The 26,882-nt window shown below is 37.7% G+C and overlaps 1 protein-coding gene across 2 annotated transcripts in view; it reads right to left on the bottom strand.

Annotated features, from left to right (window-relative positions):
- SWAP70 (SWAP switching B-cell complex 70kDa subunit) overlaps positions 1-26,882 on the bottom strand; it is a 126,415-nt gene that overhangs the window by 32,026 nt on the left and 67,507 nt on the right. The window contains exon 3 of one of the 2 annotated variants that reach the window (XM_006873000.1): positions 11,021-11,194. The exons of the other annotated variant lie outside the window; for it this stretch is intronic. Coding sequence (XP_006873062.1) covers positions 11,021-11,194 — 174 coding nt within the window. The remainder of the gene's footprint in view (positions 1-11,020; positions 11,195-26,882) is intronic. 2 annotated transcript variants of the gene reach the window in all.

Below are 26,882 nucleotides of genomic sequence, written 5' to 3'. Positions count from 1 at the left end.
TGGAGACTTTAGATCCAGAGAGGGAAAGCAACTGTGTGCTGAAGACCTGGGGGGCACGGGGGAAGGATTGCATGAAGGGGATTGTAACCATGGCAATGAGACGATATACGATAGAATGAATGTAAAACTAATGTTCTCCCATGTAAACTATCACATAATTCACAACAAAACATTTAAGGAAAAAAAAAAAAATGGTTTGCCATTGACTTTACGACAGGACCAAAAAGAGGGAGGGAATAACAAAAATAACCAACTTTTGCAAGAAGTGGTCATATAATTTAGTTTTGAAAACTTCATTGAATATCTGAGATTTCTTGCCCTCTTTTTAAAATTATAATATTCTATATTTATTTAGGAAAATGTATTACTTGAAAACATAGCATAAAACATTGAGTTAACATTGACATGTGCTATAGGATACAGAGGCATAGAACCCACTGTGGTTACTTCTACAGTAGATTTTTTGGGGTGATCTGCACAACAGTCAATCCTTTCTGTTGTAACAGTTATATGAGGGTATGCTCTACGTATACTGTGTCAAGCCCAGGTTTAGGATTTGCTATGGGAGTTGAATATACAATGAATTTAGTATGAAGAACTACTTGTTTAAATCATTGGAGAGATTTTGCCACTTAAAATAGTTTCAGGAGAGGTCCTAGGAAACTAAGATTAGTAATGTGTGGGGTTATGTTTAGATATTTAAGGTACATTTGCACAGTACGACCAGAACACTAGTAAAAGGCACAGTGGGTATGACAGAATTTAAATGTAACTCTAACATATACTGTTGTTATTGTTAAGTGCTGTTAAGTCAATTCCGACCCATAGCAACCCTGTAGAGGGTTTCCAAGGAGCAGCTAGTGAGCTTGAACCACTGACCTTACAGTTCAAAAGACTTTACAGTCTGACACATTAGCCCACAGCACCACACCAGGACTCCTTAATATATACTAGTCTCTCTTTAACTATAATTAAAGACTTTAATTATAATTCTTTAATTATTCTTTAATTATAATTCAAAAGACTTTACAGTCTGACACATTAGCCCACAGCACCACACCAGGACTCCTTAATATAACTAGTCTCTCTTTGTTTGACATTTGAAGAATGTACATAGCACTTTCCTATGTATGTTTTACACACTGAAAACTGGACTTAGGGTAACTATGTTATGGGAAAGTAGAAACTGTGTTCTTTATTTTCCATCTTTGTTGTCTGGTAAACTCACAAAGTTGACGCTCAAGCATCGACCCTATTTCATTGATGCATGAGACTAAGTGGATGTGATCTGGAGGGAAAGAATCAGATTGCCAACGTAAAGCAATTTAAAATAGCATTCAATGTTCAGTGCTCAGGTCGGCAGTAAGTACTATGGTACTGATGGGGACAAACGTGTAGGCATTTTAATCATTTTGCCATAATTGCACAATTTTTTTCATTTTTACTTGATGTCATTATGTCTTATAATAAAACTTACTCTGATTGAAAACTTCCATTGTTGTAAAGAAATGAGTTTTGCAGAACTAAACTTTGAAAAATCATGAAGGAAAAAAAAAAAGAAAGAAACCTGTTAACATCAAGAGAACCTCATCTCATAGTGATCCTAAATGACAGGATAAAACTGCCCCATAGGGCTTCCAAGGCTGTAAATCTCTACAGAAGCTAACTGCCACACTTTTCTCGAGCGGAACAGCTAATGGATTTGAACCACTGACCTTTCCATTGGCAACCTAGTGCTTAACCTCTGCACCACTAGAGCTCCTCTGATAAAGGTGGGAGAGGGTTAACTTAAATGTTCTTTCTGCCCACTTGTGACCTAACACTACGCTTCATTTCACTAGTGACAGACAAAAGTTTCTAATCCAACTCCATAGTGACTTCCCTTGTTTGCTCTACCCAGAAAGGCCTATCCTGACATGTGGGAGGAAAGAGAAAGCCCCTCTAATTGAGAGAATGTCTCTGGGTCATGCTCAGCCTCAATTCAGTGAAGGCAGAAAAGAGAGAAGTTTGTTCACTTCAAAATGACCACCACGACAACAACAAAAATGACCAGTAGGGGGAGCAAAGTTGTCTATTTCAAGTTCCAGAAACTTAGTTGGAAGAAAAATAATTTAGAATAGTAAAATAATTATATTCATAAAATGGCCTTTGCACACCAACAAAAAGTTAACTTCTTGCTGTACTTTCAGCTTACTGGAGCGCAGTGGCTATATTTACAATTAAAGGCTGAAATCATTTTGCCAATTGCTTAAATCCATGTGTGCAAAAGAATTCACCTGAAATTTCTTGAGAGTGGTGGTAAGAAAGAGTATCAACATTATTAAAATAAACACACTCAGGCTTTAGGGGATGCCAACCTTGAGGTTAACAGTCCAGTGTTTATCCTACAGCACCACACCAGGAGTCATATGACTAAGCAATTCTCCTACTATGTATATATCCAAAAGACTTGAAAGCAGAGATTAAAAAAGAGATTTATACATTTATGTTAAAGCACATTTCACAAAGCCAAAAAGTAAGAACAACCAAATACCCAATAACAGACAAATGGTGGAACATACATATAATAAAATACTACTCAGCCAGTAGGAGAAATGAAATCTTAAGATATACTACAGTATGAATATAACTTGAAAACAGTATGCTGACTGAAATAAGTCAATCACAAAGGGACAAATATTATATGACCATGTTGTTGTTGTTGTTGTTAAGTGCCATCAAGGTGGTTTCCAACTCATAGCAACCCTGTATAGGGTTTCTGAGGAGCTGGTGAATTTGAACACACGAAGCTTGTGTGCCAGTGTTTATCCTATAATACCACACCAAGACTCCTACTTTTATAAAAAGACAAGAAAAGGCAAATCTATAGAGACCAGTTTATTAATGGTTACCAGGGGTGCGGAGGAGGGGGGGAAAAAGGGCGTTAACAATGATAGGAGGAAATGCATTAATTAAGGGAGGGCTGCATAGCCTACTACTGTAATTACTGTCAATAAGTTGTACACCTGTAAAAAGTTGAATTGGCAAAAGTTACGTTGAAAAACACATTTACAATGATAACATGCAAAAACAAACTAAAAAAAAAAAAAAAGAAATAGCTACTGAGGCTGCTTATGTACAGTCAAATACCTCATAAGATTTGGTTTGGAGGTTTAGGGTCATGGACATCCCTGTTAACTGGCCTAATAACATGCTTAGTGCTTTTGTTCGACCTTCTACTTCATTGACTAGTGTCTATGATCTTAAAAGCTTATAAGACGTTATCTAAGGTACAACAATTGGTCTCTATTTACTTGGAACAACAGAGGAAGGAGAGTCAAGAATAAAGGAGAATACGGAATATTCTTGCCTCCATGAACAAGTGCTTCCTTTGCTATAAGACCAGAAGAACTACATGGTGCCTACCCACCACTGTGGAATATTTTAATAGGAGAATCCTGATTAAAAGGGGGGAACTCAAGATGCCACCTCTCAGTCAAACAAAAGAACTATAAAATAAACTATTAGCATCAGCGAAGAATGTGCTCCTCAGATCAAGTAACTACACAAGACCAAAAGGGAAACATTTACCCACAACCAAGTATAAAAAGGCAAGGGAAGGCCAGAGAACCATAATGAATGGAAACAGGTTACCTAGAAATGAAATGGGGAGAGTACTAGCACTGTGTGGATTGCAACTAATGTAACAGAACAACAAGAATGTAGATTCTTGATTGGTAAACCAATGTAACAGAATAACATGTGTGTGGATTTTTGATTGGTAAACCAATGTAACAGAACAACATGTATATGTGGATTCTTGATTGGGAAACCAATGTAACAGAACAATATGTATGTGGATTCTTGATTGGGAAACTAATTTGCTACGTAAACTTCCACCTATAGCACAACAAACTCTTTAAAAAAAAGAACACCAGGTACTTCCAATGCCTGAGACATAGTAGATATTCCAATGTTACATCCCTTCTGCATTAAGTGGAATATTATTCAACCATTGAAAATTACATTTAAGAGAGCATATATGAAATAATAAAATTAAGAATGTAAAATTAAATATATCTATGATTTCAACTAAATGACAATTATATAAATATTTACCAGGTATTAGAAAAAACAAAGAAGTATGTTTAATTTATTATGAAGAAGATTATGGATCCTTTTAGTGTTTCCATTAACAAGGCTAGAATGTTGCCTGTGGAATAACATTTTTACAATAGAAAAATCATCTTTGCAAAGATATACATTCACAAAATACAACAAGTTAAAAAAAAAATCAAGAGTTCCATTGATTTACTTCAATGAATATTATAAGATCCTCTAAGATGAAAACTAGCAGCGCAATGGGTCTATATGATAAGCACTGAACTGTGAACCACAAGGTCTGCAGATCAAACCTGCCAGCCACATCGCGAGAGAAGGATGAGGTTTTCTGCTCCCTCAATGATTTAAAGTCTCAGAAACGTTATACAGGGCCACTATGAGTCGGAACCAACTCAACAGCACTTAGCAACAACAAGAATATGAAAACTATGTTAAACTCTAACATTAGCAAATGTTTACTTGTTGGATACAAAAGTAGGTCTTTTCTCTTCATGGAGATGCAATGTCAGTTCTAGTCTTAAGCTTTTATGTTATTGGATTTTTGGTGGGGGTTTTTTTGTTGTTTTTTGGGAGGGGTTCTTAAATAGAAAATAACAGGAATACAATGGAAGAGATAAAAAAGGGAGAGAAGTGGACAAAAAGAAAAGATTTAAATTCAAGAAGAGAGGAGACAAAGAAGAATTTTTTAAAAAGACATTATGATAAATAATTGCCTGGGATCAGGTAACAGTAGCATTAACATGTACAGAAGCTAAATATCCCTAAGACAATAAATAGAAGGACCCAGGCTGCCTGATTCCTGGGGGTCAAGTGGTATACACACAACTATTAGTGTCAGTAATAAGGCCAAAGGAAGCATGTGTGCATGGCCATGTACATGTGTAAAATGACTAAATGTGGGTGTGACAAGATGGTACAGCTGACTGATTATTAATACATGCCAGGAAACCTACCTTCATTCTTTCTCACCAATGCTGTGAATGAATCCAAGTCCTTTACACTCATACTGGATGATCTTTTATACTATTTGTAACTCAGGAAGTGTCTGCAAGTAGCAAACTCAGCTCTAAAGGCAGTTTCCCAGTCACCCTGAAGCTTTCTGCAGCGCCCTCCTCCCAAGTCCTTCTGAATGTGTCATCAGCATCCAGCTTCTGCTTAGCATTCCCAGATAATAACCTAGCTTTGTTTCCTGGTGAGTTCAAACACAATCATATACTTATCATAACCAATTAACTTAAAGACCTTAGATTTATTACACTGGTCCAAGAAGAAACAAACATTCCCATTCTCTACTATTCAACTCTACTAAATAATAAATCATGTGCTGCCGTGCTAGTGGCCTGCATCAATTCTAAGAGCTCATTCAGTTTCAGGAAGCAGCTTACTTCCTCCTTCCAAGCAAGTTTCACCATAAATAAGCAAGAATAAACTTTCAAACTGCATGAGATTTTCAAGGCCTCCAGCTCTAAAATTTATTCTGTTTAGAGTTCTTTCCCTGTCATGACTAAAAGGGGCGTTTGTGAGCTTAACAACAATTCAGGTTTTATTTCATTTAGGGTCTCTTAAAACTATTTCAGGTTTGATTTTTAATCGCATCAGGGCAATTATTCCTAATAAGCTCACAGCAGACGCACCCTGTTTTGTTCTTGGTTCAGTGGGAAATGAACACTAATGCAAAAACTACAGTTCACAGAAGCACATTTCCAGGAATATCATTTGACAAAAATTTCGGAACCCTCTCAAATGGAGAAATGCTGTTTTTCTAGTTCTGAGTGGTAGAAACACCTTAACTGTACCATATATAAGTCACTTAAATACTTAGTATTCTTGAGACGCCTTTCTGGGTGATGGAAAACTGAGTCAAAAGCACACTTAGTTGGTTGCACCCTTTATACGATACATACAATGGCCACTATTATTTCTACTCTTGATAAAAGCTGGAGGGGAGGGGTAATCATTCTTAAAACACACCCTAAAGTTAAAGAAAATGCAAATGATCATTATGATAGGTGGGTTATTAAAAACATAAAAATTACTTTAAATTTATAAAGCCTATAATGAACCACAAGGTCGGTGGTTCAAACTCATTAGTCACTCCTTGGAAACCCTACACAGGGTCGCAATGAGTTGGAACTGATTCGACAGCACTTAACAACAATAATATAAATGGTCAATAAGACTGCAAATTAAACACAGGTACACACCCATGACAAATTAAGAAATTACACTGTGAAATACATCTGTTTTCATGTTAAGTTTTATTAAAATCTTTAAGTCTTAAATTATTTCAAAATTTTAAAAACCAAAAACACAGTGTCATCAATTCCAATTCATAGAAACCTTATATAGAGTTTCCAAAGCTGTACGTCTTGATGGGAGCAAACAGCCTCATGTTTCTCTCACAGAGTCTGAACCTCTGACCTTGCAGTGAGCAGTCCAATGCTTAGCCCATAAATGCTTAGAAGGAAACAAATCCTAACAAAGAATGGTTACCTTGAAAAATATTATGACTAATGTTTCCCATAATATAAAATGACCGTACATTTACAGTGCTTGGTTAAAAGTCAAATGTGTTAAGAGCTCAATAAATACAAGATTTAAAATGCCCGTGTCTTAAATCTCAAACCTCAAGAGGCTAGTTCAGCATACACACAACGCAGTTCCACATAAGTCTGTTTCAAATGATCCCTTCTTTTCCCACACAAGCACTTCTGGCCACAAAAGAAAAAGCTGTAAAACTAAATCTTATTTACAAGTGCCAAAAGATGAAAATAACCCAAGTGGTTAATAAAAGATGACTAGATAAACAAAATATGGTGTATACATAAAATGGAATATTATGCAGGAATGAAGTTCTGATGCACGTTAAAATGTGGATGAACCTTGAAAACACATAAAAGGACATATATTGTATGACTCCACATATATGCCCTATCTAGAATAGGCAAATCCGTACAGACACAAAATAGACCCAAAGGCTATGAAGAATAGGGTAATGAGAGTTATTGTTTAGTGAATATACAGGTTCTCTTTGGGGTAGCGGAAAGAAGTTCTGGAAATATATAGTAGTAATAAGTGTACAGCATTGTGAATGTACAATCCACTGAATTGTACACTCAAAACTGTATGGCAAATTTTATATTTTACCACAATAAAAAATATTACCGAATTTGAGGCATCCCGTAAAGTTGTAGTTGCAGAATCCCAAACTAGGCTACATTTCAAACTTCAGGGCTCTTTAAGATTTAAAATCACAAATATAAACAGCAATAGGTGCCACCATGTAAAAGTGAGCTCTGACATCTTTAAAATTGTTTCCTTTAAAAGCACATGGCGGTTGAATGCTTAAGATTAAATTTTAATATGAAAGATCCCCATGAATTAAGTAGTTAATTCAATTTTTAACATTAATTGATTTAAAAACAACAACTAAATTAGGTCTGTAAAATTCACTTTTTCATTATGTGGGTTTTAAAAGTTAGCCCCAGACATAGAGTTTTGAGAGATACTTAGGGGGGAATAGGTTTTGAAGAGGCTGATTGGGGGAAGAGAGGCTGTCCACCTGAATTGAATTTGATGTAGAGCTTTTTAATCAATAACAGTCTTTTAGTAATAGTGCTGGTAAGTAAAACTTCAGTATTTAAAAAGACAAAGTATTGTGTCCATTTGAGACTCTACACTCTATCAAAAGCTCACTTGGATACTGGGGTCAAAAGCTGATGATTTTTCTAAGTTGACGGTTGTCAATACTGAACTGTTCCCAAGCTAGTCATTTAAGTATGTCTCAACACTAGCATGATATAAAAAGGGACACTGCAGCTAAATGAAAAAGGAATCAAAATCCATCTGTACATAAGTTAAAGTCGTAATTGGATTTGTACTGTTCTCCCATTTTGTTCTTGGAAGATTAAATGCTACATTTGTAAGTGCCTAAATAGGTAGCTTAAACTTATGCCAAAATGTCTGCAGCAGTTTGTCAATAAAGATTAGTACTTTTTAAAAATAAATAAAATACCAAGCACCAAGACACCCAGATCTGCAAAGATAAACTTAAGTTTGTTGAGGAGTCTTAGCTGAGCTCTGGGATGCAGAAAGGTTAGAGTCACAGTGCACCGTGAAGTCTCTGTGGCTATCAGTTCTTCAATCTACCTGGAGCAGAAATGTGTTACATTTCTTAGGCAGAGCAGTCAGGAAGTAGACACTGGCCCCCTTCATGGCCTATGACAAGTACTCCACACAAAGCAAGTGCTGCCTCAGGAAAAAAGAGAAATCTCCGTATTCACTAATTTCTAATTCTGAAATTAGGACAAGGTTAAAGTCCACCATGAAAAAGAACCAAAATTCCAAGAGTAAGAAATCCATTCCTATACCCCCAGTTTCAAAGGAAGCACAAACAAATTTGGAACACTGAGTGTAACCACAGGGAATGTTTTAGAAGAAATAGCGGGGATTGTATTTAGCATAACTCTTGCAAGCGGCAGCTGGGGATTAAAAATACCCCTGATGCATCTTTTCTACAGCTACTGACAGTTCATTTCCTTCAGTAAGTCTCTGTATTAAGCTAGACAAAGTTGTTGGACAAAAATTTCATAGCACATTCAGTTTTCATTTTCTCTTTGATATATGTGCACAATGACATCATTGCTGCAATTAATCAGTAAGAAACTTTTTCACTACTATGAAACTGCTCTCCTTGATAACCAATGATCACCTAATTGCTAAATCCAAATGCAATCTCTTACTCACCACCCTCTAAATTTTCTGCAGCATCTAATGACACAGTAACTACTGTTTCCGTTTTTCAGAACTTTTTCTTTCTTTGACACTCATGAGGTTCTTTTACTATCACAGAGACTGTTCAATTCAACTTCCTTTACCAAACCTACTTCCACCTTCTGCTGCTAAAATAGTGCCAAGGTTCTGTCCTTAGCCCCTACTTCTGCCGCTACATTCCTCCCTGACCTACATATTCCCATGGCTCCCCTTCTATGGGCTCTTACAAGGCCTAGATGAACACTTCCAGTTGACTAAAGTAAAGTTCAACAGTGATATTCTACCTAAAATGCCAAATGTACCAAAATCATCATCATTTGTTCATAATCCTGTCATTCATTCACTCACACTCACACACACACACATACAACATTTAGTGAGCACTCATTATGAGCCAAAGGCACTCTGGTGGTGCTGGAGAATAAGGATTAGACTGCTAACTGCAAGTTGGCAGTTCAAACCAACCAGCTGCTCCACCGGAGAAAGATGAAGTTGTCTGGTCCCATAAAGACTTCTAGCCTTGTAAACTCTATACAGGATTGCGATGAGTCAGAACCAACTAAGTGGCAGTAGGCTGGGTTTGGTTTTGGGGTATCATGAACCAGGCACTATATTAAATGTTTTACATACTTCAACTTTTTAAAATCCTCCCAAGTGCCCAATGAAGAAAGTAGTTATTATGCTCATTCTGCAAATGGGGAAGGAGTCCTGGTGTGGTGCGATGGGTTAATGAACCAGACTACAAAGCCATTTCAACTGCAAGGTCGGCAGTTCAAGCTCACCAGCTGCTCCTCGGAAACCCTATACAGGGTCACTATGGGTCAGAATCAACTCGATGGCACTTAACAACAACAACAACAACAAATGGGGAAACCCAAATAGAGAGAATAATTTATTCAAGTTTATACAGCTAATGAGTATAATAGAATCAGGATTCAAATCAGGCATATGAGTCAAAAAATCAGAGATTAGAGTCAATATTAGCAGGATAGACAAAAATGGGCGCTATTAACTACTACTGATTGTTACATAAAGGCACAGTCATTTTAAAAGGAAGTTTGCCATGTTCACCAAATTCCTAAATAATGTGCATGTCTTAGGACTCAGAATTCCACTGATAAAAATTTAAGGAAATAAACACCAGTGGGCAAAAATGTAAGTAATAATAGTAGTTGTAGGAGTTAACACACTTACTAAATGTATATCACATGTCAGGCACTAAACTACACTAACAGCCTCACAACCTTTATTTAGAGTAAGCACTATTACTAGCCCTATTCTATAAATGCAAAAATTATTACTTAAAAGGTTAAATAATTTGTCTAAGGTTAGGGAACTACAGATGCCTTTTTACACTAGGGGGTCTATTGCTGATTTTAATTTTGTATATTATTAGTCTTTTTAAAATTTTGTACTACAATACCAAAAAAATAAAAACCCATACCAGTTACCATCAAGTGAATTCTGACCCACAATGACCCTATAGGACAGCATAGAGCTGACCCATAGGATTTCCAAGGCTTCACAGAAGCAAAATGTCACATCTTTCCCCATAAAGTGGCTGATGGATTTAAACCACTGACCTTTCAATTAGCAGCTAACTGCTTAACTTCTGAGCCACCAGTGTTCCTCTCTACTGGAAGGCTCAGGAAAAACACCCCAGAATAAACCAAAATGTCCTTTTTCATTTACTCAGAAAAGTACAGTAAATAGTCATCATCCTGGACTTTGAAACAAGAATAGAATTTAGTCACATAAAACAGCCTTGAGAAGTACATTATGTTTCCCATTGAGCATCATTTGGCCAGTTCTTAGGGTCTTGCCAATATGCAAGTATAAGAAAATTATGTGGTGACTTGTCCTGAATAAAGACTGTCTAAATATGAAGACGGAGTAATCTCTATATAATTATAGCAATTCTGCGAGGGAGAGTTCCACCCAGGCTGAAAATCTCCAAGGGTGTTACATGCCTCAAAACCACAAAGTTTCAGACATTCGGGACTCAGGCTATTTTGCCTCTGATTCAAAAAAGCATTCGTTCAGGATTTCCTTCCATGTGTACACTGAATCAGCACAAATATTTCCAAACTAGGGTTTGTTAAATGCTACAATAGCCATTAAAAAACTTCCCAGAGCCACACCTTACCTCTTCCGGCACAATAATTAATGGATATTTGTCCTCAGACAAAAAGTTGAAAATAACCCATATTTTAAATGTATCTTCTTCAGTAATAAGAAGGGGATTCTTTGTGAGGTTTTTTTTGACACAGAGGGTCCAACACATCCTGTTGAATTCAATTCTGTCAAAGTTGTCTTGGACCTAAAATTCAAAAAAAAGAAAAAAGAATGAGCAAAAAACACAAGAGCTAGTCCAAAATAAGTTGAAAAAGATCTTGCTGTCTACACTTAGAAAACTCAGTTTATTGGCCATGGGGGAAGGGGAGCAAACATAAAACATTTATATAACATGGTAATCCAATAGTTTCTCACTCAACTCAACAGATAAAATTAAAGTCATCATTATTAACTTCATGGATTATACAAAGACTTAACATAAAGACAATTACAATACAGTATGATGAGTACTATTAATAGAGATAAGGAACGGATTCTGTTTGAACACCGAGGAATAAACCATTTTGAGACTATGCGGAAGATTTTTAGAAAAAGTGACATGATACAGAGCTGAGGCCTAAAGGGCCAACGAGAATCAAACAGATGAATGTGGTAAAGGGTGTTCCAGGTAGAACAACATGTGAGAAGGCCCAAGAGGTGGAAATAACTGTGGTCAGTTTGACAGAACTGTAGAAAGTTTAATGAAGAATAGGTATTAGAGAGTAATAAATGTCAGGACTCTGCAAATAACAGAAATCATGTTGTATTCCTTTAAACAGAAAAGGAACACTGGGTAACCTCACAGATCCAACAGAATGGTTACAGAATCTAGGCTCGGAAAGCATGCAGGTACCATGGAAGATAGGCAGTTAGAACCACAGCCAAGATCAGTCACAGAAACAGTTGGTGGAGACACCATTGCCAATGGAACACAAGGACATTACCACTATTATAAACGCTACCACTGACCCTGTTCTTGATCTTTTATATTACTTAGTGCAGATACAGGTGTCCTGGTGTGGTGCTGTGGGTTAATGCGCCAGACTGCAAAGCCGTTTGAACTGCAAGGTCGGTGGTTCAAGCTCACCAGTCGCTCCTCGGAAACCCTGTTTAGGGTCGCTATGGGTCAGATCCAACTCGACGGCACTTAACAACAACAACAAAGTGCAGATGCAAAGTCTCATTGGCTGAGCCTGGGACATACTTCCATGCTCTTACTGCCAGCAAGAAGTCCTGATGTGGTACTATAGAATAAGACTGGACTGCTAACCACAAAGTTAGCAGGTCAAACTCACCAGCTGCTTCTTGGAAACTCTATATAGGGTTGATAATACTTAACAGTAACAACAAGTTTTTAGGAAAGCAGGGAGCATCCAAAATTTTCAGTTTCAGAGATATGAGACAGGTCTTACCCTCCCCTCCATCAAGACCCTGTGGAACTTCTGAAGCCTAAGAGTTTAGAAAACACAGAAAAATGATAAACATCCATTGCATGGGTCATAAGGAAAGATGAAATTTAAAAGGTCATTGAAGAGCAGATCATAAAAAGCCTTAAAATTCAAGTTAATGAGTAGGGCTTAACTTGTACTGAAGGAGTTAAAGAAAACAACATAACCAGTCTGCATTTTAGAAGCCCTATTCTGGAACATACTATTTGCTGCACAAGACCTTTTTAAAGTGTTGAACAACAAAGATGTCAGCTTGAGGACTAAGGTGTGGCTGACCCAAGCCATGGTATTTTCAATAACCTCATATGCATGCGAAAGCTGGACAGTGAATAAGGAAAACCGCAGAAGAATTGATGCTTTTGAGTTATGGTGTTGGAAAGAATATTGAAAGTACCATGGGCTTCCATAAGAACAAACAGATCTGTGTTGGAAAAAGTGCAGCCAGAGTGTTCCTTGGAGGCCAGGATGGCCAAACTTCGTCTCTCGTCCTTTGGACATATTTTCAGAAGGGACCAGTCACTGGAGAAGGTGTTTGGTAAGGTGGAGGGTCAGAGGAAAAGAGGAAGACCCCCCCAGTGAGATGGATTGGCAAAGTGGCAGCATCAATGGGGTCAAGTGTGGCAACAATTGTGAGGTTGACCCAGGACCGGGCAGTGTTTCGTTCTGTTGTGCATATGAGTTGGTACCGACTTGATGGCACCTAACAACAATTCTAGAACGATATGGAAGATGTGTCCTAGGGGAGGCTGGAGAACAATATGAAAAAAAGCATTTCTTTGTTGAGCGGTATTTTATGTATACCATAAGGAAGATCTGGTAGCATAGTGGTTACAAATTGGGCTGCGAATCTTAAGACCAGCAGTTTGAAACTACCAGCTGCTCTGAGGGAGAAAGATGAGGCTTTCTGCTCCCGTAAAGATTTACAGCCTCAGAAACCCTGTACAAGGTCGCTATGGGTCAGAATCGACTCGACAGCACATAACAACAACAACATAAGGAAGAAGTCACTAGCTGGCTACCAGCAAATCAATCCTATAAGAATAGAAAGCTCTGCTTTCAGCATCCTGGCTTAGTCTGGCACAGCCCATGCCCCTACCATATATAATTAGTCTTATGAAAGGAAAGAAAGTTGCTGTTGCCCTTTTGTTGTCCCCCCTGATTTAATATTATTTACCAGATGGTAAGTATTTTGTATGTAATTTCTCACATAAACCTCATACTAGCCCTGTAAAGTTAAATATCGTCCATATCTTACAGATCAAGAAAAACAAGCTAAAAAAATACAAGTACTTTTATGGAATTTACATCACTGGTAAACACCAAAAACAGTGTTTAAAACAGCTCTTTCTATGTCAAGCTGCTTGTGGAACTCAGTATGTAGCTACAAGACATCTACCTTCATGATGGAGAACATCTGTGTGATGGAGGATATGTACCTGAGAACTAGGTTTCAAAGGCCAGCACCACCAACTCTTATCCACCTGCACACCCAAAAACACTAAGTGGAAGATACGGCACACGGGGAAATGGCATGTGTACAAAAGCACATTGTCTGTTCTGAGGAACAAGAAATGATTCTATGTGGATTGTGTGGTGAATCATATGATTCCTGATGGGAAGTGGCTACATATATGGTTAGAAAAGGAAATAAAGTCCAAATCACAAAGATCTTTTAAGGAACGTTGCTGTTGTTAAGTGCCATCAAATCTGCTCTGTGACCTTGTATATAGGGTTTCCACAGATCAGCTAATGGGTTTGCATAATCAACCTCGTGGTTAGCATTCAGTGCTTGCACTACAGTGCCACAACAGAACTGTTTTAAAGAAGGAAAACCCCAACTGAAGGATTCTAGAGTGACACAGTAGAATCAGCACTGGACTGCGAACCTCAAGGTCAAACCCACCAGATGCTCTTCAGAAACCCTATACAGGGCTGCTATGAGTCGGAACTGAATTAACAGCATTGACAACAAGAGTACAGTAACAAATGAGTCACTGCCAGCCCTGGTCAGTACTCTGTAGAAAAGTTGGTATGAGATGGTATTCCACACAGGACAGGAAAGGAGATGGCATAAGCAAAAACACTGAGGCAGCAGCTACCAACCACGTTTAAGGGATGGTGAGCAGTCAAGTTTGGTTGACCTATAGGTACAGACCAAATGCAAGAGGCAATCATACTATGCTATGCCTAGTAACTGACTTTATTCTGAAAAGAAAAGGAAACGAGCAAAAAGGTTTCTCAATAAGGAGTAACAATTGGTACTTTTTTTTTTTTTTTTGGAAAATTATACTCACAGGATTATCTAAAGTAGATGTCAAAAGATAGAATAGGGAGGGGGAGAAGATGATCAAAAGATTACTGCAATACTACCAGACAAAAGATATTAAGGGCCAAAACCAGGTTGTGATTTTGACTGGTAAGAATAAACAAAGGGATATATACAAAATAGCTGAGATATTAGTAGGGACTAGGTGCCGGGATCATTATACTCATAGGATGAAGGGGAGCACAGACAAGAGGAAATGTAAGGTAAAGTGTTAAGCTATAGGCATCTTCAATTTGTTTAAAGAAATTCAGATGAAGGTGTCTAATAACAAACAAAGTGGAACTACAACCAACAAGAGCAGTGGATTTGTGAATAAACTTCATACCATTCATGACAAAACCCATGATAGTTAATGACGTCAGAGAGAAAACATAAAGTAAGAAAAACTGATGGACCAAAAGCAGAACCACATAGATACCAACATTTACAAGGCATGAGGAAGAAGAGGAATTTTGATGACTGAAAGAGCAGTCATAATAGTAGGAGAACCACAAAGATATAGAACCTGAGGCGAAACAATTAGGAAGAAGGTTTGAACAATAGTGCCAAAAACTACTAGAAGTTCCAGGGAACAGAGGACAAAAAAGACCACTGTGATTTTTACAATTCAATGGTCACTTGTTACCTTCAAGACAGCCAGGAATTTAAGTAAAAGTCAGATGGCAACAGAATCAGGAGCCAAGAAAATATTTCATGCATTAGTTTGCCCAGGAAATAAGTAATAGTTTTTTGGTTTTTTTATCCAAGTTCATTGTATTTTACTTAATTTTAATAAATGCCTATTTCACATAATCCTCTTAAAATCTAGCCCACTAAATGGCTGCAACTGTACATCAACAGGGAACTGCCCGAAATTCAATCCAGATTCAGAAGAGGACATGGAACAAGGGATAATCATTGCTGATGTCAGGTGGATTTTGGCTGAAAGCAGAAAATACCAGAAAGATGTTTACCTGGGCTTTCCTGACTATACAAAGACTTTAGACTGTGTGGATTATGACAAAACTATGGATACCATTAAAGCTAGCCTTGATGGCTTGATCAAAACTCGACTAGAGAAAATTTTTAAAAAATGTTTTTGATAAAAGAAACAAGTGTATATTGTTACAATTTTATGAACTTGACCTATAGTTATGATGTAGTAACTCAAAATACCAACTGAGAGGGAAGGAGTCTTCACATCAAGTATCAATCCTATCCCCTCTATATACAGAGTAGATAGGGATGGGCAACTTAGCCATTGGCGACCTAAAATGAGGGGGCGATAAAGGCATGAAATGACTGGCTTACAAGTTTTCAAGAGGGAGTTTAGTTTAAGAGTGTGCAGGGGAAGGTAGAGTCCCCTTTAAATAGTTTTCATCTTGTCGGGATGGGTCTGGTGAAAAGAGGCGGGGATAAAATTCTTATGATTCAATAGTGAACAATTGTTATCATGACTAATTGTGATCGCCACTGTAAAGGTAGAAGATGTGTAACAAAAAGGGGGGAGTAGTTAATCTTTTAGTCCAGGAACACAGAACCCTAGGACCATCAAGGGAGAAGAGCATGAGTGGAATGTGGGACCCTATCCAGAGAAGCAGTGACACCAGAGATGGAGGCAGAGACGATGACAAGGACAGACAGAGCAGCCGAGAACTCTAGACTCATGGAAAGAGAGAGGTTGTGTGCTGGCTGCCAGGAGGCAGGCTTGCAGAATGTGCCTTTTGGTTGTTTAAATGATTATATATTCCTAAGTGTTTTGTGTACATCACACACACACACACACACACAAAAGAGGGAACAGAAACAAATACTCTTGAATGATGATGCACCGAGGAGACTGTAATCACTGCAATAAAACAATGAGTGTAAAACCGATGTTCTCCGATGTAAACTATCACTCAATTGACAATAAAAACGTAAAAAAAAAAAGATAACAAAATTTTCCCATTTAAAAAAAAAAACAAAAACTATGAATAACATTGTGAAGAACGAGTATACCAGAGCATTTAATTATGTTCATGAGGAACCTGTACATAGGCAGTTGTTAGAACAAAACAAGGGGATACTGAATGGTTTAAAATCAGGGCAAGTGTGCATCAGGGTTGTATTCTTTCACCATATTTATTCAGTCTGTACACTAAATAGATAATCCGAGAAAGTGGATTATATGCAGAGAAACATGGCATCAGGATTGGAGGAAGACTCATTAACAACCTGCAATATGCATATGTGTTGCAGACCCTGTAAGCCTGGTCAGAGGTTCGAGGCCCTATAGGCCCGAGTGTAACAGATCTAGCCACTTGGCAGTTAATAGCATACTGTTTTTCATCTTAGTGGTCAGTTATATTTATTAATTCCAAACATGAGCCCTTAATGTCCACAGATAAATGTAATATTTTTCTAAAAGCCCAGACTGTAAAGGTTGTAAGGTCAAGCCTTTCTCCAAAACATTAACTGAAAATATCTTAGCTACTTCCCGGGTCTTTGTTCTACAGACAAAAAAGCCATCCTCCCAGAATCTCTCCCAAGTGCAGGTTATTCAGCCAAGTTCCTGAAAACCTGGCTCAGGAAGCTAAAACAGCGGGACTCCGCCCAAGCCTTTTGTCCTTCCCTTTCACCTTGCCCCAACTGAGCTCAGGGGCTATAGATATGTTAATTGAGCCTGAGAAACCAAGTTGCAGGCCTGGGATTCAAATCATACTATGTAAAGTTCCCTGAGTATCTGGAAAATTATTGATGTTAGCTGTAGCCTGTCTTAGTCCCTCCCAGCTTGGTGTGAAGCTCCTCCCCTAAATAAAACAGAGGCCCAGGTCAGCCCAGGTGTGCATTACAGGTTGGAGGGCATGCAGTAAAGATTGCAGTGCATTACGGGTTGGAGGGCATGCAGTAAAGATTGCAGGGCAGTGAGTTGCTGCCTGCAGAGGCCACGATGCCTGTACTCCCAAGTCTGCCCACCAGTGATGTATCCACCCTGGCTTTGGGGTGTCTCTTTGTCTCCTTCCTTCTGTCTGTCTGTGTATTCTTTCGCTATCCCTATTGCCGTCGGATATCCCCTCCTCGTGAACCAAACACTCATGAACAACACAACTATGTCGAGGACAGTCCCCGACACATATGATATAATAATATAACCTTACCTGCTGAAAGCAAAGAGGACTTATAATACTTACTGATGAAGATCAAAGATTACAGCCTTCAGTATGGATTGCACCTCAGTGTAAAGAAAACAAAAATCCTCACAACTGGACCAAGAAATAACATCATGTTAAATGGAGAAAAGATCGAAGTTGTCAAAAACTTCATTTTGCTTGGATCCAAGCAGCTGAGATATCTAATGACAAGTGTAGCATTAGGAAAATCAGCTGCACAAGACCACTTTACAGTGTTCAAGAACAAAGACATAGGAGCATCTAACCCAAGCCCTTGTATTTTCAAGAGTCTCATATACATGTGAAAGTCAGACAGTGAATAAGGAACATCATAGAAAAATTTGATGATCCTTATAAGGCAGGATGGTGAGACTCTCATAATTTGGACATGTTATCAGAAGGGACCAGTCTGTGAAGAAGAACATCATGCTTGCTAAAGTGGAGGGTCAGCGAAAAAGAGGAAGACGCCCAGTGAGACAAACTGGCACTGTGGAAGCAGCAATAGGGTCAAGCGTAACAACTGTAGTGATGGCACAGAACTGGGCAGTTTTCCATTCTGTTGTGCACAACTTAGCTGAGTCGGAACTGACTAGACAGCAACTAACAACAACTTCTCTTCAGTTTAATCATGTTCAAAGGTACAAGCATACTGCTTCTCCTGTTGTTGCTCCTGCTGTAAGGTGTCATCAAGTCAGTTATACTAAATTATATTCTTTACACCTTTTAAAAGGAAAAAATCCTTACATTTTCAACATCCAATAGTATATGAAGTATTGAGTATTCAAATGCCTTCACATGAGGTAGAAGGTCAAATAAGGTACAGAAAGTCAGTTTTGGGTCTTCAGAATTTTTTCACATACCATAAACAAAAGCAAATGGTCTTCAAAGTTCAAGAAAAGAATAAAGAAATATATGTAAAAGAATCTTGCTAAATAAAAAAGTTATAAAGAAATTTATTATTATTAAGTTATATGAGACAGTGAGCATATACAGAACTATGTTGTTGTTGTTGTTATGTGCCGTGGAGTCGATTCCGACTCATAGCGACCCTGCATAGGGTTTCTGAGGCTGTAAATCTTTACGGGAACAGAAAGCCTAGCAGGGAAAAATAAGAACAAATTTATGTACTAAAATAATAAAACAATCACCAAGATATAAAAATATTAAGCAAAGTCTAACAATACTGATGAATCTTATAATGTCCACTGAAAAAAACAAGTCCCCAAAAAGTAAATATAGTACCATCCCATTTGAAATTAGTGTACATTAAGGCACACATATGTGATTTTTAAAAAATCTTTTTTTAATGTAAGGAAAAAAAAAAATATATATATATATATAATGAGGAATACAGGGTGCTTTGAGGGAATAGACTGAGTTCACCAAGTTCCTGTTCAGTTCTGAAGGATACATAAGAACGATATAGGAGAAGGCAGAACAGAGTCCTGCTGTACGGCTTTTCTGTCAGGATGTGTTGGACCCTCTGTGGCAAAAAAAAACTTACAAAGACTCCCCTGCTTATTACTGAAGAAGATACATTTAAAATATGGGCTATTTTCAACGTTTTGTCTGAGTGCTTTAAACAAGTGAGCTTGATGTGGCACCATAGGATTAGTTCTTGACCTGAAGGTCAGTTTCAACTGCAAGGTCAGCAGTTCAAACTCACCAGTTTCTCCTTGGAAACCTTATATAAGGCTGCGATGAGTTAGAACCAAATTAACAACTACAACAATTACATCTTTTTTTTTTTTTTAAGTCTTATATGAACTCTATTAGCTAACTACCACCCTTACCACCATTTTACAGATGAAAAGTCTAGACTGAGTTTTGAGTAAATGGCTTGTCTAAATAAGGTCGCTCAGCTATTAAGTGGTATTCACTGACTCTTTAATAGTTTTAGATCATGACTTTTATAACTATTCCCTTTTTGGCAGACTTACTATTTCTTAGTCTCTTTTTTTCCTACTCTTTTAAATAATATATAAATCTTTATCTGACTTTGACTTTTTAAAAAATCTTAGGATAGCTTTTTCGTAGTAGAATATTGGTCAAACAACATCCAATTAGGAAAAAAACCTAAATACCTCTAAAAATTCCTGAGAAAACACATTCTACAATGAATTTCTATAATATTAAATTGGCTAGTTTCCTTATCCTCTAATAACTACCTGCATGCTACAAGAATAGTCTTCAAATGGTTGGGATAAAATTTCTAGTTTAGAATATGTGAGTTTAGTTCTGCAAATATTTTTAGTACTCTGAGTCAGAATTGAGGTCTACACATAGCATCACTATTTTTGACTTCATCTTCATGGATTTGGGTAAAAAAACGTTAAAACAGAAACACTTTTAAACATTTATTTAAATTCTCATTCATCTGGACACCTTGAAACTGCTTATTAACTTTCTGAAAGATGTGAGATTATTGATTCTATGTTAGTGGCACAAACTAGGATTTGGTAGCACAGTTTGTAATCTTAAATGATGCAGAGTATGAAACCATATATTTTCAGATCTTTAAGAGATCTAGACATCAATTTAAAGTTTGCTTTTAATTTAACAAACTTTAATAGTGGACTCCTGGTGTGATGTTGTAGGATCCGCGAACCACAGGTCGGCAACTCAAACCCACCAGCTGCTCCTCAGAAACCCTATACAGGGTCACTATGAGTTGGAATCAACTCGACAGCACTTAACAACAACAACACTACTGAACACATACCCTTCAATGATTTGCCACTGTTTTAGGAAAGTCCAATATTCTTAGTATGGTATACAGAGCCTTATTCAACTGGACTCCTGCTGACCTCTCTAGCCTCCTCTTTCTTTTCCCTTTCTTGTTCACTTCAGTGTAACCTCCTTGGCCTTCTCTCTGTCCTTCAAATTACCACACCTCTTCCTGTCTCAGAGCCTTCAGACATGCTGCTTCCTGGGCTGTTAGGCCTGCTCTACCCAAAAATGCAGTCAATTCTTGTTCATCTTTTAGGTCTCAGTTTGATTGTCAATTTCCTCAGGGAGGTTTCTCCAGGCATAGCTCACCCCACCCGGTGGGTTGTTGTTGTTAAGTGTCAAGTCGGTTCCAACTCAAGAGTAACCCTGTTTAGGGTTTCCAAGGAGCAGCTAGTGGTTTTGAGCTGCCAACCTTGTGGTTAGTAGTCCAGTGCTTGTCCTACAATGTTATAATGCATCTTGAGCTTTTTCTTCATAGCACTTATCACAGTTTTCATCATATCAATGGCTGTGTTATTCTATATTTGTTTGATACCTGATCTCCCCTTGGGCCATCAGTTCAGTGATATAAAGGGCTATGTCAGTGTTACACAACTCTTAATACAGCAACTGGCACCTAGAAAACTCTCACAACTATTTGAATGAATGAATACATGAATGAGCAAATGAACATACATTTCTCATGTATGGGATGCTAAAGTGGGTAAAGAGTTCATGGTTTTGTGTGAGCCCTTGGAAATGCAAAACTGGGACTCAGGCAAGAAATGAAGATGACAAATATATGTGTGGGTATAGGAGTCCTGGTGTGGCGCTGTGGGTTAATGCGCCAGACTGCAAAGCCCTTTGAACTGCAAGGTTGGTGGTTCAAGCTCACCAGTCTCTCCTCAGAAACCCTATACAGGGTCATTATGGGTCAGCTCTGACTCAACGGCACTTATCAACAACGAAAAATTCATACAGCAAAACAGTCACGATTTTAAAGTACATAATTCAGTGGTTTTAGTATGTCTAATATTGTGTGGCACTGTACAATAAGCACTGGGCTATTAACCGCAACATCATTGGTTCAAACGCACCACTCACTCCTCAGAAACCCTATACAGAGTCACTGTGAGTTGGAACCAACACAAGGGCACTTAACAACAATATAACCATCATCAGTGTGTAACCACAAAAAGAAACCCCATACCTATTAGCAGTTGATTTCTACTCTTCCCGCACCCCTATCACTTGATAACTAGTAATCTACTGTCTGCCTTTATGTATTTACCTATTCTGACATTTCATATAAGTGACATTATGTGACATCTGACCTTTTATACTAGGCTGCTTTCACTTAGTATAGTATGCTCACGCTTCATCTATGCTACAGCACGTGGGATAGTTTTCTTTCCTTTTTATGGTTACATAATACTCCATTGTATGGCTATACCACATTTTGATTATTCATTCATCAGTTGCTAGATATTTGGGTTGTTTCTACTTTTTGACTATTAGGAATACTGCTGCTATGAACATTGATGTTGTACACAAGTGTTTATATAATCATACATTTTCAATTCTCTTGGGTACATATCTAGAAGTAGAATTGTTGGATCTAACGGCAATTTTTGAGGAATTGCTAGACTATTTGCCACAGCATCTGCACTATTTTACACTCCCACCAGCAGTATAATGGTGTTTCAGTTTCTCCAAATCCTCACCAACACTACTTAATATTTTACCTTTGAAAACTTAAAGCAGCCTTCCTTGTGAGTATGAAAAGTAGTTACTCTAAAGTCTTTTCAAAATTGAAAAGTAAATGATAGATTCGTGAGAAGATTTTGTTTTCTGGGCATGGGTGCTTAAGAGAGGTACTGTTTCCTATTAAACAATGTTTGCTTGACATACACTTGAAGATGTTTTGAGTATTAAAGGTATACTTATTTAATTAACAAGAAGAAGCAAATGAAAAGCACATTTTATGTGAGAACTACTATGTTATGTAAACAGCACACATCTGGAAAGAGAAGCAACCACGGGAAAACACAAAAATGTCAGACTAAAAAGATGGAATCCAGAGGCTGCTAGGAAGGGACAGCATATTGCACTGAAATGCTTCTTAAACTGTATTTTGCTCTTTTTTGAGTGTATATGTTCCCCAAGACAAAACAAAAATAATTATGTTGGAAAGCGGCAGATTCCCCAATTAGGCCTTGACATATTGCCAATGGGTTTTTTTGGCTTTCATCATATAATTTAGACCAAGCTATAACATGCAGAATCAGAGAAAAGAACTGACAATGGTCCAGATCAAAAGCCTAATCAGTCATCACATTTTCGGGGAGAATTAGACTGCCTCACAAACATGCCGAGGCAGAATTAGTTTTTGATGCAGTTTACTGGAGTTAAATAGTCAAAAGGTAATAAATAACATACCACTTTCTTCAATTATTTATTGGCAGATAATCCAAATTCAGGGTCTCTTCGCCAAAAGAAAAAGTCTGCAAAAGATTCTTCCTGAGTTTTTACACAATTCCATGATTTTATTAAAGAAGAGATTTAATAAACAAAAAAAGCTTATACACAAGAAAGGCAAGACAGTTGATATAAAAACAAAAGACATGGTAATTATTTGAAGTTGCAGGAAAACTTTTAACATTGTTAAAACTGAAGTCTTAACAATGCAAAGAACAACAGGAATGATTACCTATAAAGAAATAAGGGTGAAGTTTGAGAACAAAGTCTGGAGCCGGGGCTGTATACTAATGCATGGAGACAAACACAAGATTCCTGTCCCAGTGGAGATTACAGACAACAGGTGTTCTGTAAAAGCTGAAAAGGAAAAAGAAATTCCAAGCAGATGCTTAATCAATGATTGTAACTTCCTTGAAAAGAATGACTACGCCTTATTCTTCCTTATGTCTGGGGTCTGGTGCTGTGTTCAAGGATCACTATGAGTCAGAATCGACAGGATGGCATTGAACGACAACAATGTGCCACTGCTCAGCCTGCAGGACATGCCAGCACACAATTAACCCTCCAAACACCAGCCCCAGAAAGTAGCCCTAGGAATTGTTCTGAGTCACAGCTGATGATTGGTCTGCCCTGAAGGTGGAGACTTACATGATGGGAGCAAAGTGAGGAGATGTTATTAAGATGCTGTCCCTGCTTGGGAAAAACGTTCTAGAATCCCTCCAATAGAACATGCCCTAAGTCATGTATCAAGATCTCTTCACCTTATGAGCATCTTCGCTGGCCTTCGGACACATCTCCTTAAAAGGAATCTTTTGAGAAGAGGAAAGAAGAGTGATGAAAACGAAAGATTCATGGAAACAATTAGCCCACTAGACTAATGGAACATGTGAACATCAGTCTCCATCACTCTGAGATCTGAAGATGTTGCCCAGCTAGAACTACCAATTGCAAGGGTTCTATCTTATTAGAAGGTCCTGAATAGTGTGAGAAAAAATGTGGACCAAAACTCAAAATCATGAAAAGACCAGGCTTACTGGTAAAATAAAGATTGGTAGAACCCTAAGACTATAGTTCTTGGTCACTCTCCATGTCTGGAACTGAACTCAGCCCCCAGGTTCATTTTCAGCTAGGTAATAGTTAGGAATATAACCGAGGCAACAATATTAGCGCACGCCATAGAGGTATGCATGCCATAGAATGGTCACCCATTCAAGATCAAAAGGGCAGAATTTATCCAAGGACAAAATTCAGAAGGAATTGGGAAAGATGGAGAAAAAGAAACAAGAAAACACAAGAAGTAGGATGAGTGATGTTACGTTGAAAGGATTGCAATCAGTGAGATGAAATGAAGTGTATGATTTATTGAATGTAAAACTGATATCTGCTCTGTAAACATTCACCTACTGATTGATTGAGACAATCAGTATGGCATTTAAAGTTACCTTTGACCAATATCTCTCCCATGGACCCAAGTAGTTGAAATATAAACATAATAATTCTTAAAAGGAACAATTAAAGCCTCAATGTTGTTGTTGTTAAGTGTCATGGAGTCACTTCAGACTTATAGTGACCCTGCACAAGGTTCCTGAGGAGTAGTTGGTGAGCTCACACTGCCAACTTCGAGGTTCAAAACTACCTTGCAGTCCAGCACAGTAACCCACAGAGTCACATCAAAACTCCCAAGCCTTAATTGTACAGTTTAACAGAACACTGATCTAGAAGTTAAACGGCTTAGGTTCAAAACTGATTTTCAGAGTTTGAACCCACTCACAGGTTCCATGGGAGAAAAGACCTGACAATCCACGCCCATAAAGTTATAGCTTAGGAAACCCTGTTCCACTCTGGCCTACCGGGTTGCTATTAATAGGAAACAAATTGACAGCATACAATAGCAACAACAGCATGTGACTTTAGGTTTTGGTTCCTCCTGAGTTAATTGGGAAAAGTAATTCCAGTTCTGCCTAACTCACAGGATTAACGTAAAATCAAACAAGATAGTATGTATATATCAAAGTATGCCTTGCAAATATTTAATCATTACTTCATAGTTCCATTGCCTAACTGACAAACTCCAGGTTTCACGTTAACATTCTTCATCTTTATTCACTAATGGCATTACTTTTTCCAATCAAGTTTCAAATCAAGGCACTAAAATCCTTGCTCAATTTAAATCCACACCATGGAAACCTTGGCAGCTTTACTTGGATTGCAGGGCTGGCATAATTCCACTCCAGGTGGCTAAGTAATAATAAACAAGGGCTCACTGTTTCATCATATCCTCAATCCCTCCATGAATAAGTTTTTTTCCCAAATTTAATGACCAATTCTGAATTTCTTAAATACTGTTATACTCTCTCCTCAAACTACAAAACGCTAATATATCTAAATACTACAACAACATTTTAAAACACAAAATTCAAGATTGGAAAACAGCATTACACAAAAAAGAAGAAAATGCAATATCAGGACATAGCAGTTTAGGCATAAAACTAGCCTACACAAATTCTAGCACTGAAAAAGGAAGCACATTCTAGAATTTCCCGGTGTGTTCTATAATATTTTAATTAAAAACTTTATTTTGCTATAACATTTAAGTAAAAATATAATTGCCACTGATTTTTTAACAATATATTCCCTGAATTTTCCAGAGCAGTACTAATTTCAAGCATTCAATTCTACTGTCCTCATAAGCCTACAAGATGATCCATGAAATCTACTATTTCAGCATCCAAACTCCATCACCATGATTGTAACTCACTCTTAAAGATAATTTTTAAAGCCTACATGCTATGTTTAGAAAATGTGATCATAATAGTAAATTCATATTTATTTGATGAGCCTATTTCTAAGGTAACACTGTAATTTAAATTAATACATCAGCTTCCAAAGGGGAGAGGGAGAGGAAGACCTTTAAAGAGATAGGGGCATCATCCCAGGTGATACTGGCCAGTGGTACTTATGGCCCTGGTGTGAAGAATACCAAAGGGGAGAAAACCAAAAGAGTCCAAACTTACTGCCATCAACTCAAAATAATCCTACACAGGGTTCCGGAGACTATAAAAATTTATGGGTGCAGAAAGTTTCCTCTTTCTCCCAAGGTAGAGCTAGAGAATTTGAACTGCCAATCTTGCAGTAAACAGCCCTACATCTAATGCACAGTGCCACTTGTTGTTGTTGTTAAGTGCTGTTGAGTTGGTTCCGATTCACAGTGAACCTGTATATGGGTTTCAAGGAATGGCTGGTGGGTTTGAACTGCCGACCCTGTGATTCGCAATCTAGTCTACAGTGCCACACCAGGACTCCACAGCGCCACTTTGTTGTAGTAGAGAGAAAGTAGGGGGGTAATCTGAATAAAAGGCACTGTTCTTTCTCTACTGCACCCCAAACATAAACCATGCCCTAAATGACTTCCCAAAGTCATATTCTCTTCCCACAGCTCTTACTTTATCATATGAAGCCAAGTTTCTTTCAGTTATGTAAGAAAAGAAGAAAATGTCTGCTTTTATCAATTACCAAAGAAACTAACTTCCAATGAGCCTTGAGTGTATAACAATAATTTTAAGATTAAATATAGTCATAAATATTTATTTACCCACAAGAAATATGAGCCACAACACAAGAAGATATATGAACACCAATGTTCATAGCAGCACTATTTACAATACCAAAAAGATGGAGACAACCAAAGTGCCCATCAACTGAAGAATGGATAAACAAGCTGTGGTACATACACGCAATGGAATACTATGTTACCTTGAAGAATAACAAGGAAGCAGCAAGCCACCGCATAACATGGATGAA

This window comes from Chrysochloris asiatica, unplaced genomic scaffold, assembly GCF_000296735.1.
Source record: "Chrysochloris asiatica unplaced genomic scaffold, ChrAsi1.0 scaffold00219, whole genome shotgun sequence".
NCBI lineage: Eukaryota > Metazoa > Chordata > Mammalia > Afrosoricida > Chrysochloridae > Chrysochloris > Chrysochloris asiatica.
The sequence above is the reverse complement of the archived record's forward strand: the minus strand, read 5'-3'. Positions and strand labels throughout refer to the sequence as shown.